The 13,421-nt window shown below is 35.0% G+C and overlaps 1 protein-coding gene across 1 annotated transcript in view; it reads left to right on the top strand.

The window, feature by feature from the left end:
• Positions 1–65: 65 nt before the first annotated feature.
• LOC127855184 (mitogen-activated protein kinase kinase kinase 20-like) overlaps positions 66–13,421 on the top strand; it is a 116,462-nt gene continuing 103,106 nt past the window's right edge. Inside the window, exons 1-4 of the mRNA XM_052390595.1 lie at positions 66–135; positions 3,967–4,166; positions 7,203–7,290; positions 9,642–9,740. Coding sequence (XP_052246555.1) covers positions 4,011–4,166; positions 7,203–7,290; positions 9,642–9,740 — 343 coding nt within the window. The 5' untranslated portion in view covers positions 66–135; positions 3,967–4,010. The remainder of the gene's footprint in view (positions 136–3,966; positions 4,167–7,202; positions 7,291–9,641; positions 9,741–13,421) is intronic.

Genomic DNA, 13,421 nt, shown 5'->3' on the forward strand with positions numbered 1-13,421 from the left:
TTGAATAATAATTACAACATTTATATATTAACATACCACATTATATATTGTATTTACTTTTTTTCGTTTGTTTTATTTTACGACATTGATATTGTGCTGAAAACTGTCAGTTACCACCTGCAATTCAACGATTTTGTAAGTTAACTTTTTATTTATAGTTAAATCGTTTAATTAAAGAGAATACAATGTGATTATGAAGCCAAATAATAATCTGCATGTATCTAACAAAATTTCTCAGACGTTGTCAGTGATAATTTGTTAAAAATAACTCAGGATATTTTCAATAGTTGCAATAATCAAACTCTCAGTCTCACCTACTTCTACTTCGTACTTCCTACAGTCAATTGCTGGCTATTACAGGAAGGCCTATGATAGGCAGATATGGACACTGTCAGGGATAATTTGTTAAAAATAACCCAGGATATTTTCAATAGTTGCAATAATCAAACTCTCACCTACTTCTACTTCGTACTTCCTACAGTCAATTGCTGGCTATTTTAGGAAGGCCTATGATATCAGATATGGACACTGTCTAGTCCATATTCAGCCTTCAGGGATGTAAATTAGAGGTTGCCCATGAGGCTAGTTGCTAGTCCGGCCGAGCAACTAGCTTTTTAAGTTTAAAACAAATTTATAATTTTAAATGTTTAATTGCACTGAATTGTTTTAAGTTTATTGTATTATCCTGGTACAACCCGTTTTCAACTGCTTATGACTTTTTTTAGAAAACAAAGAGATACATATTTTACTTTAATGACAATGAACTTGATACACAAAACAAAGTAAAACAAAATATTTTTTATAGACTTACCTGTTTGTAATATCTTTTTATTTCACACTTCTTTTATCAAGCCAAAATCGCCATTTTTATTTTCATCCAACCTGTTTTCAGCCTCTGTTATATAAAGCTGAAAAGCCCTGAAATCAAAATTAAATGGCTTGTATTTCACCATCAGCCTTTTTAATTGTTTGTTGGCAATACCTAAAGGGCCAAATGGCTTTCGCCATGTCTGTCACACGGGCAACCATCTATAGTATTTTGGTTGCCCAGCTTAAAGACTAACAAGCTCAGTACCATGTGCATGTCATGTGTATCTAGTACTTTGTTTAAATGAAATAATAGATATCTAAACAACAAAATTGCTAACATTACACACTTTCAGTGTATTACATGTATGTCTTTATATGAGTCTGAGTTAAAGCATTTCCTTGGCCTTGAAAAATTTATATTATAATATTAAACTAATTATTAATCCACAGTCGCAATTTGTATAATACAAATATTATACCCATGAATTTAAATCGATATTCCACAGAATCCAACAAATGTCCTCTATTTATTGTTATTATTGATTTAATATTAATAATTATATTGGCAGGGCAACAGATAATGATCGTTTTTATCGTTTTTACGATTTTTATTTTACGGAAAACAAAATAAAATAGAAAATTGATCGTACAATAAACGATTACTAAATTGGAAAACGTATTGCAATCAATTCAATGTCGTTTTATTTTACCGATTCCCTCCGTACTGTGTTTGATTTGAATTAGTATATTGTAACCTCTAGTGCGGTCGTTATACTAGTGATAATTGTATATGAACACCGGTTCAGGATGGTGTCTACATTCAAATTTTCTTCCGTGGAAAAAAGTATGCGAAAATGTTGGCATCTTGTTATAAACGCGGACGTGCTAAGAAAATGTCATTAGCGGCGTGCGTGCCTAATATGTTTCAATTTGTAACGCGAAACAAACCTTCGGGTAAAGACGTTGTAAAGAGTGTTTTAAAGCTAAAAAGGTGTGCGCAGAGACTGAAACACAGGAATGTTAATAAACAGAACTCATTATCATATATGCTTTGTCAATAGACAATTAAATGAATTTATTCATATAAACAAGCAAACATTGACAATATGAATACATAATGACTTAAGTCAATTTATTGCAATAAGATTAAAATTGCTACAAATTGGCACAGCCGAAAATTAAAGAACTCATCTCAACCAAAAATAAAGTTTTTTATCAACTATAAAAAACTTTTTGACAAATTGATTTGAGGGAAAAACTAATTGTTTCAAAAAGCTTGCAGTGAAAACTAGTTGACATAAAATCTTATCTGTTGCCCTGATTGGAAAGTAGAAATGAGACCACTTAAAATTCTGTTGAGTCTGAAAGTACACATAAGGCTATGAAACACATCTCATTCCTTTTTTGCACATGCCTTTCCTTGAAAAAAACTCTTCTGCAATTATGTTAAAGCAGTACAAAGAATTGGTACACATTAAACAAATTGTTTACCTAATATTTATGGCAATTTTGTCTCATTAGCAAGGGTTCTTCGGAAGCACCGACAGTCTGCGATTTCACCGGTTGCATACAATCTAGATGCCGGCTACTTCCTCAAAATATCTATTGAAATGGTGCAAATACACCCATTGAATTGCTTAGTTGCCGGCTTCTTTAAAAATTTAACTGGCTTCTCAAATTATTCTGGAGAACATTGCATTAGCCCAATGCAGCTGAGCAATACAAAACAAATGCTACTTTTGTTGCTTTGGTAATTGCGGATGAAGATAATGGCGGAAAAGTTGCACTTAATTTAAGCACAAACAGTAGCATCAGCCTTGTTTAAAAAAAAGGAAGTTATATGTGGAACCTGAGAAAGCATTTTTTGCTTCTGTTAAATAAATATTTTCTTATTAAGGCCAAAAAAAGGTCTGTGTCCGTTCGCCCGACCGTGTCTCCCGACAAGGCGCCGACCCTCAACTTTTAATTGGGGTCGCCAAAAAAAGCGCATTGTTCATTTTAGTTCATTTCGCATAGCTTTCCGCTTCCATTTCCATTCTAGAACCTCAAAGACAACAAAAACTTACCTACCGACCCTGTTTTTTTTTCTAAGGAGACCAGAAACAGACCTTTTTTTGGCCTTATGGAAAACATGTAATTATGCCCCCCCCTTCGAAGAAGAGGGGGTATATTGTTTTGCTCATGTCGGTCCGTCTGTATGTCCGTCCGTCCACAAGATGGTTTCCGGATGATAACTCAAGAATGCTTAGGCCTAGGATCATGAAACTTCATAGGCACATTGATCATGACTCGCATATGACCTCTATTGATTTTGAGGTCACTAGGTCAAAGGTCAAGGTCACGGTGACCCGAAATAGTAAAATGGTTTCCGGATGATAACTCAAGAACGCTTATGCCTAGGATCATGAAACTTCATAGGTACATTGATCATGACTCACAGATGACCCCTATTGATTCTCAGGTCACTAGGTCAAAGGAAAGGGCCCTGGTGACCCGAAATAGTAAAATGGTTTCCAGTTGATAACTCAAGAACGCTTATGCCTAGGATCATGAAACTTCATAGGTACATTGATCATGACTCACAGATGACCCCTATTGATTCTCAGGTCACTAGGTCAAAGGTAAAGGTCACGGTGACCCGAAATAGTAAAATGGTTTCCAGATGATAACTCAAGAACGCTTATGCCTAGGATCATGAAACTTCATAGGTACATTGATCACGACTCGCAGATAATTCCTATTGATTTTCAGGTCACTAGGTCAAAGGTCATGGTCACGGTGACCTGAAACAGTAAAAGGGTTTCCGGATGATAAGTCAAGAACGCTTATGCCTAAGATCATGAAACTTCATTATGTACATTGATCATGACTCGCAGATGACCCCTATTGATTTTCAGGTCACTAGGTCAAAGGTCAAGGTCACGGTGACTCGAAACAGTAAAATGGTTTCCAAATGATAACTCAAGAATGCTTTCACCTAGGATCATGAAACTTCATAGATACATCGATCATGACTGGCAGAAGACCCCTATTAATTTTCAGGTCACTAGGTCAAAGGTCAAGGTGACAGTGACTCGAAACAGTAAAATGGTTTCCTGATGATAACCCATATGGGGGGCATGCATGTTTTACAAACAGCCCTTGTTTTATTTCCAGAATCTTGTGCAATCATCATCATGACATAGTATTAGCAACGTAAAATGGCAGTGGCAACCCAATTCTGCGAAGTGGAGTTTGAAGAATTACTATTCCTGGAGAAATGCGGTGGCGGCACATTCGGAAGCGTTTACCGCGCAATATGGAAGCCATATGAGATGGAGGTGGCTGTAAAAAAGCTGCTAGTTCTTGATAAAGAGGTGTGTTTTTCTGTAATGTTGGACCTTAGAAGTTTTTAGCTCGACTATTATATATGAAATATATATAGTGGAGCAATCCTACTCATCCCGGAGTCGGTGTTAGCGTTCCGGTTAAAGTTTGGGTACCACCCCAAATATTTTCAATGTCCCTAGACATATTGCTTTCATATTTTGCATACTTCTTAACCAACATGACCCCAACCTTTAAACAAGAGCAGACAACTCTATCAAGCATTTTGTAATTATTATGGCCCCTTTTCCACTTAGAATATGCATATTATCGATAAATCTATGTTAAAGTTTGCGTATCACCCAAAAATATTTTCAATGTCCCTTGACATATTGCTTTCATATTTTGCATACTTCTTTACCAACATGACCCCAACCTATAAACAAGAGCAGACAACTGTAACAAGCGTTTTGTAAGAATTATGGCCCTTTTTTCACTTAGAATATGCATATTATGGATAAATCTATGTTAAAGTTTGCCTACCACCTCAAATATTGTCAATGTCCCTTGACATATTGCTTTCATATTTTGCAAACTTCTTTACCAACATGACCCCAATCTATAAACAAGAGCAGACAACTGTATCAAGCATTTTGTAAGAATTATGGCCCTTTTTTGTCTTAGTAACTGAATATTTTGTTAAATTTTGTGTTTAGATCCACTTGACTTCTAAAGTATCAAAGCTATTGCTTTCAAACTTCAAATATTTTCTTACTATCATGAGGGTACTGTACCTGCCAAGTTCAATTTGACCTTGACCTTTGAATGACCTTGACTTTGAAGGTCAAGAGTAAATTTTAGTTAAATTGCCATAACATCTTTATTTATGATCAGATTTTATTTATACTTTGACATAACAACACTTACCTGAATACCACAATGGATTCCACCCAAACAAAACTGCACACCCCAACCCAGAATCCCTGCAACCCCCCCCCCCCCCTCCCCCCCCAAATTTTTTTTTTTTTTTTTCCTTTTTTATTTTTGAAAGATCATCTATTAAATGACCACACCCCACATTAAACTCCCCTCTCAATCCCCCCCCCACCCAACCCAAAAAGAATATTTTTTTCTTTGAAACATGGTTAAAAAAAATAAATATCTATTTACTTTATTTTTGAAGGACCGTCCAAACTTCCCACCCAAGCTATTGCTATCAAACTTTAAATAAAATCTTATAAGTTTGTTTTATGTCTTTACAAATGTTCAATAGATTGTGGAAAATATACCTGAACTATTACCTTCACCTTATTGAATAATTTGAACAATTACCCCATGATGGCTTACGTTATACGGTCAAGCATGCAAATAGTCGAGCGCGCTGTCCTCTGACAGCTGTTGTACAAAAAATGTAAGTCTTCCATTTAGGACTTTTTTCCCATCTTTTTGAAAAGGACTTGGTCCCCTTTTTGGGGAAAAAATGAGTAGCAAACTGTTCAAAATTATGAAAAAATGAGTAGCAAACTCAGGGCTCGAAATTAACAAAATGCGAGTGAAAAATACTGATTGCGAGTTAAGTTTTAAGCCACTAGTAAATTTTTGCGAGTAAAGAAATAGTGAAAAAAAACACAGTAATATTGCTTAATGCGTTCGACGTCCTGAACGCTAAACCATAAGTCATAGAACGTCCTAATACCCGTATGCGGAAGCGCGCACCTTGTATATAGACTAGTATACTTATAGTACAGATACGAGGATGCTATTGGTACAAAGAACGTTAAACAGTCCACTAATTCACACGTGTTCATTGAACTTGAACAGACATGGCGTCGAAGAGAAAAATAACTAGTTTCTTTTTGCCCACAGATGGAAATAACAATACGAAAGATAAAGCAAAGTTAACTGTTGCGATAATGTTTTTGATTTTGCGAGTTGGTATTAAAGCTGCTCGCAATGTTTTGCAAGTAGAAAAAAAAAGTTAAATTCGAGCCCTGCAAACTGTTCAATTGTGAAAAAAAGAGTAGCAAACTGTTTAAATTGTGAAAACATGCATGATATTTTTTTTTTTAATTGTGAAAATTGGATTCATGAACTTCTTGTAATTTTGAAATTTGAGTAATTAATTTCTCAGGTTTGTGAAAAACGGTCCTCTCTAAGAAGGAAAACAAGCCCTGACATTTTAAGCAGATAAATTGGTCCAATTATGCTTCTGACAGGAAGGTTTAACCCTTTGCATGCTGGGAAATTTGTCGTCTGCAAAAGTGTTGTCTGCTGAATTTCTAAAATTAGCATTTTCTTTGATTTTTTTCGAAGAATAATATCAGAATAGCAAACAGTTTGGATCCTGATGAGACGCCACGTTCTGTGGCGTCTCATCTGGATCCCAATTGTTTGCAAAGGCCTTCACAATTCGGTTCCAGCACTGAAAGGGTTAAAAACTAACATATTGGCAATGGTTCCTGTCCTTGTTCTTCCAAAACATTGTATACAGCAGCTGTCATTTGAGTTTTGACAGAAAACCTGGATGACCGCTGTAAATTTAAATGGCTAGTACATGTAGTTATTTTACCTCTGCTTATTACCATCCTGCTTTAGAGAATTGGTCCTGCTTTTTTATTTATTGCACTTCATTAGAAGAATAGCTAAGGGACATAAAGTGTTACTGATACCCTGTTGTAATGGCTGATTGTAATCCAGTTAAACAAATTTCATTCGTTACCAGTCCTGTTTAGCTGAGCCTTTTCCTTTTGTTTCTACAGATTAAACGGTCTCGATCTTTCCTAGAGCAAAATGGTTATACAAAACCAAATATATAAAAAAACTTCTCGTTTGAATTAATTTTGTTTCAAATAAGTGTCTAATGATTATTATGTCTCAATTTTATTTCAATAAAATCTAACAGAATAACTATAATTCATATGATTTGTTTTCTTATAATTGAAATTACATGTATTATGAAGAACTAGTTTTTCCCAAATAAGTGGACTTTTAGTGTAAGAAAATTCCCAATCCCAAAATTGCATTTAAAAAAAGGACTGAAAAGGTCCTTGATTTTTAGTGCCACGTTTGTTATGTTTTTGTTTCAGGCTCAAGTTCTGAGTGTTCTCTCTCATAGGAACATCATCAAGTTCTACGGTGCTGTAACAGAAGAGCCAAACTATTGTCTAGTCACTGGTAAGAACTTCCATAAATTTCAGAGCATAGTTCTTATAGAAGAGGAAAGCTTTTTTCTAGTCACTGGTGGGAACGTCCACAAAATGTCAGAGCATTATTCCTATAGGTTGGGCCTGCTTTTATATTATAATGCATGCAAAGTCATACATAGCCTTCTTTTATATAGGTATGGAATTACATGTACAATTGTATAGATCAGTGCTTTTGTTTACAAAAAGGCCAGAACTTATCATAAGATTGGTTACTGTTAATTCTGGCATACATTTGTAATTGAGATCACATTTTTATATAGGTGAAAGCTTTCCTAAAAAAAGTGGAAACAATTATTAGCTCATCTATTTTTTGAAAAAAAATTATGAGCTATTGTCATCACCTTGGCGTCGGCGTCGGCGTCCGGTTAAGTTTTGTGTTTAGGTCCACTTTTCTTAGAAAGTATCAATGCTATTGCATTCAAACTTGGTACACTTACTACTATCATGAGGGGACTGGACAGGCAAAGTTAGATAACTCTGGCGTGCATTTTGACTGAATTATGTGCCCTTTTTATACTTAGAAAATTGAAAATTTTGGTTAAGTTTTGCGTTTAGGTCCACTTTTTTCAGAAAGTATCAATGCTATTGCATTCAAACTTGGTACACTTACTTACTATCATGAGGGGACTGGGCAGGCAAAGTTAGATAACTCTGGCATGCATTTTGACAGAATTATGTGCCCTTTTTATACTTAGAAAATTGCAAATTTTGGTTAAGTTTTGTGTTTAGGTCCATTTTATTCCTTAAGTATCAAAGCTATTGCTTTCATACTTGAAACACTTACTAACTATCATAATGGGACTGTGCAGGCAAAGTAATGCAACTCTGACTGGCATTTTGACAGAATTATGTGCCCTTTTTATACTTAGAAAATTGAAAACTTGGTTATGTTTTGTGTTTAGGTCCACTTTATTCCTACAGTATCAAAGCTATTGCTTTCATACTTGCAACCATTATTAATTATCGTAAGGGGACTGTGCAGGCAAAGTTATGTAACTCTGACGGGCATTTGGACGGAATTATGGGCCCTTTATACTTAGAAAATTGAAAGTTTGGTTAAGTTTTGTGTTTTGGTCCACTTTACCCCTAAAGTATTATAGATATTGCTTTCATACTTGGAACACTCGCAAACTATCATAAGGGTACAGTAAAAGGACAAGTTGCATAACTCTGGATGTCATTTTTACGGAATTATGGCCCTTTTTTGACTTAGTAACTTTGAATATATGGTTAAATTTTGTGTTTCGATCCACTTTACTTCTTAAGTATCAAGGCTATTGCTTTCAAACTTCAAATACTTTCATGCTATCATGAGGTTACTGTACCTGGCAAGTTGAATTTTACCTTGACCTTTGAATGACCTTGACTCTCAAGGTCAAATTATTAAATTTTGCTAAAATTGCCATAACTTCTTTGTTTATGATTAGATTTGATTGATACTTTGACAAAACTACTCTTACCTGACATACCATAATAAACTCCACCCCCCCCCTTCCCCCCCCCCCCCCATTTTTTTTTAACGGTTAAAAAACTAAACTATTTATTTTGATTATTTTATGGTTGAAATACCGTCCAACCATCGCACCCAAGAAACACCCCACCACCCCCCCCTCCCCCCACCCGAATCCCCCCCCCCCCTAATTTTTTTTTTTTTTTTTAAGATCATCTCACAAATTACCACCACACCCTCACACTATACCCCCCCCCCCCCCCACCTCACCCCCCCCCCCAATTTATTTTTTTTTGAAACGGTTACAAAACACAAATATTTATTTTTATTATTTTATGTTTGAAATACCGTCCAACCATCGCACCCAAGAATCCCCACCCCCCCCACCCACCCCCCACCCCTCCCCCCCCCTCCGATTTTTTTTTCCTTTTTTTCGCATTTTTGGAAGATAATGTAATAAATGTCCACACCCCCACACAATGCACCCCTCTTCTATCCACCCCTCCCTCCTTTGTGATTGAAAATGAGAGTCCCTTCACCTTTAAAAAGAAAATAGATGAGCGGTCTGCACCCGCAAGGCGGTGCTCTTGTTTTTAAAATTTGAAATGGTTCAATTACGAAACCTATTGAAGAGGCAAACCTTTCGTTTACCTTAATTTTTGTGTGGTCATGTATGTACACAACTATAAAAATAAGTGTGTGTGAATTGTATACCTAATTTGGAGTACATCAACACAAAACCATAATTTTTATCTGCATATGTGTATACAAAATGTACATCGTAAATTATGTGAATATGCATCTTTTTTTGTCACCATGGAAATGTGTTTATTTACATGTAGCATAATATTAGATAATTTTTCCTTCAGAGTTTGCCTGCAATGGTTCTCTGTATGCCTACCTGCAGAATCCAGACAATCACTTGGACTTTGACCAGATTTTAAACTGGGCCAAAGAAATCGCTTTAGGTACCAGTAAACATTAGTCTTTTTTATGTCCCCTACCACTATAGTGGGGGACATATTGTTTTTGCCCTGTCTGTTGGTTGGTTGGTTTGTTTGTGTGGTTGGGCTAACTTTAACATTTACCATTACTTTTGCAATATTGAAGATAGCAACTTAATATTTGGCATGCATGTGTATCTCATGGAGCTGCACATTTTGAGTGGTGAATGGTCAAGGTCAAGGTTATCCTTCAAGGTCAAAGGTCAAATATATGGGTCAAATCGCTAATATTAATGTACACTTTTGCAATATTGAAGATAGCAACTTGATATTTGACATGCATGTGTATCTCATGGAGCTGCACATTTTGATTGGTGAAAGGTCAAGGTCAAAGTCATCCTTCAAGGTCAAAGGTCAAATATATGGGGACATAGTGTTTCACAAACACATCGCTTGTTTATTTTGTTCAATTTGTGTGCCTTTATATGCATGTTAATATTTCTATGGGTATGATTATTATGTACTTGTATGACCACAAACACATGTTTAAACTTTTAATTAAATACCTGTAGTATAAACAGTACAATGGAGATTATCTACCTTAACGAGAGTATTAAGGGGATGTAGAAAAACAACATTTAGGTTAGTATAATTGCTTGGACAAATCAGTGAATATTTGCGCTTAAAAATGAATGTTTGTGTGATTTTGAAAAAATTCTCAGGAAATGCTTTCACGAATATTTCAAGGTTACAGAACTTGTTCCTGAAAGGGCCAACAAAAAAATCACTGATTATGTAATATGTTAAACTTTATATTAAATACAAATCGGTGTCTTAATCAGTGTCTAAATTAACCATTTGTAGTATTTTGTTTCAACTGAATTATAATCAATAATTATGTAAAGTATGTTAAGTACCCGAGTTTGAGGATGATGCTTTCATAAACTGTATGACAAGTAAATTTGCATTTTACATCCTTGGTAAAATATCAGTTTCAAAACAACATAAAAATCTTGCTTGTCACAAATGAACATTAATGTATTTTTAGCTCACCTGTCACGAAGTGACATGGTGAGCTTATGTGACCCTGTGATGTCCGGCGTCCGTTGTGCGTGCGTGTGTGCGTGTGTCCGTCAACAATTTGTTTGTGTAGACAGTAGAGGTCACAGTTTTCATCCAATCTTTATGAAATTTGGTCAGAATGTTTATCTTGATGACATCTGGGTTGGGATTGTATTTGGGTTATCTGGGGTCAAAAACTAGGTCACTTGGTCAAATAATATAAAAACCTTGTGTAGACAATAGATGTCACAGTTTTCATCCAATCTTTATTTAATATGGCCAGAATGTTAATCTTGATAAAATCTGGATACAGATTGTATTCTGGTCATCTGGGGTCAAAAACTAGGTCACTAGGTCAAATAATAGAAAAACCTTGTGTAGACAATCGAGATCACATTTTTCATCCAATCTTTATGAAATTTGGTCAGAATGTTTATCTTAATGAAATCTGGGTTGGGATTGTATTTGGGTTATCTAGGGTCAAAAACTAGGTCACTACGTCAAATCATAGAAAAACCTTGTGTAGACAATAGAGGTCATAGTTTTCATCTGATCTTAATGAAATATTGTCAGAATGTTTATCCTGATAATAACTGATTTTGAATCGTTACAGGGCTCCTGCTGCCGTTTGCCAGATTTGCCAATGGCGAAAATTTAGCAAATTCAGCGAATAAAATAATAACGATTTTTTTCCTGACAAGTGCCGTCCCAGATAATAAACTCTTTCAGCTGCATGTAGACTGTGCTTCAATACATCGCTGTGTTATTGACCCGAAAAATTGATACGCAGTGGGCATTAACGCTGGTCAGAACCGGTCATCGAGACAAAGGAAAATGACTGATGTGAAAACAAAACAATGGTGTAATCATACATCTTATCGGCTTAAATAAACAATTACATCTGATTAAAGATTAAAGATTGCTGCCAATTTCAATCAATTTTAGTAAAAGTCGTTAGCGAATTACCAACTTAGTCACACAATGAACGTAAGTAAAGAAGTTGATAATTGATTTTTGATTTCGAGAAGTTGGTAATGTTTGTAATGATTAAAGGCTAAATGTGTTACAATTGTGAATGACGATAGATGAACGGGTATAAAACCCTTGACATTTTCGGCGAAAGTGTCTGAAATTGTGACTGCCATTATGGCAACCATAGGCAATAAGCGTCCTTTGGACTCTGACGAATCTAATGACACGGTCTAAAAAAATTCAAATCTGATAATAGATCATTCAAAGATGTTTGGCTTTGGGAATTCAAGTGGTTAGACTATAATGCAAAATCAAAAACGATGCATTGCAAAATATGCATACAGTTTCAAAAATGAAATTCATTCACTTTGGGTGTAGTATGTTGAAAAAAGACAACATTTCAAAACACGAAAATCTAAAGGTACGAAAAATCTAAAGGTAATAAAAAAGAATGACAATCAATATTAAAATGAATTACATTAACAATTTTTATATTATTAATAATATATTAAAAATAACAATAATATTTTGTTATGTTCATAATAAATATATATTGACACTTTTCAAAACTAGCTTTTTGTTTTGATATTTAGCATATTTAATTTTGTTTATTTCAGATCATAAAGAGGCCTCACAAGTCTGAAAACATCAATGACAAATGCGCAGGCTGCAGCAATATCCAAAAGTGAAGCGGCTGTAGTGTCGGCTATGACTAATGTGTACTTTGCTGCACAACATACTCTTGCATCATCGCTGGTTCCAGACCTGAACAGATAGTGTGTCTTGCAGGGAAAAAAAAACCATCTTTAAAACAACTTTGATTTGTTTTAAATTGATTGATCAAATTTGATTTTGTTTAAGTTTGCTACAAATATTGAGCAAAATATACTTGATATCATAAATGATATTTTCAGGATGCAAATTTGTATTACTATATTTTCAGGGTGCAACCCAGCTCAATGACCTTCGAGTTGACAGCCACACGTCATATGAACACAGCTCCAGTGTGTTGGAATTTCAAAACTGTATGGCAGACGTTCTGAGGAGTGATTTTCTCCAGAAAATACAGACATCATGCAAGTACAGTATCATGATCGATGAGAGAACAGACATTTCAGTGAAGCAAAATTTAGAGACCTATGTTAGACTTTTGGAAACTGATGAGTTTGGAATGGCTTTGCCACATACTTACTTTTTAGGTGTGGCTGAACTTCAAAGAGCAAATGCAGAGAGCATATATGAGAATGTAGTTAATTTGCTTGGTAGAAATGGAATTGACATTCAACATCTCTCAGAAATTTTAGTAAAATTGAAAACTTGGAGAACTTGTTGATTTTGTCCATAGACAGCCCACCAATGGAAAAGTTTGATTTCAAACGTGCTTTCAAGATTTGGGCTGGATTGAAGTTGAGGCGGATTATGGCCTTCTGCTAAAATGTATGTTCATGATATCATGTACTCATGTAATGTAAATTTATCATGTGCTTATTTTATGAACATGTGCTTGAGTTATGATGTGTGTTTATCTATAAATGTTTTGTTGTACTGTTGTTTTTTGTGTTATGCACACATGATGTGGATTATGGCCTTCTGCTAAAATGTATGTTCAGGATATCATGTGCTCATGTAATGTAAATTTATCATATGCTTATTTTATGAACATGTGCTTGA

The sequence above is a fragment of the Dreissena polymorpha genome, chromosome 13 (genome assembly GCF_020536995.1).
Source record: "Dreissena polymorpha isolate Duluth1 chromosome 13, UMN_Dpol_1.0, whole genome shotgun sequence".
NCBI lineage: Eukaryota > Metazoa > Mollusca > Bivalvia > Myida > Dreissenidae > Dreissena > Dreissena polymorpha.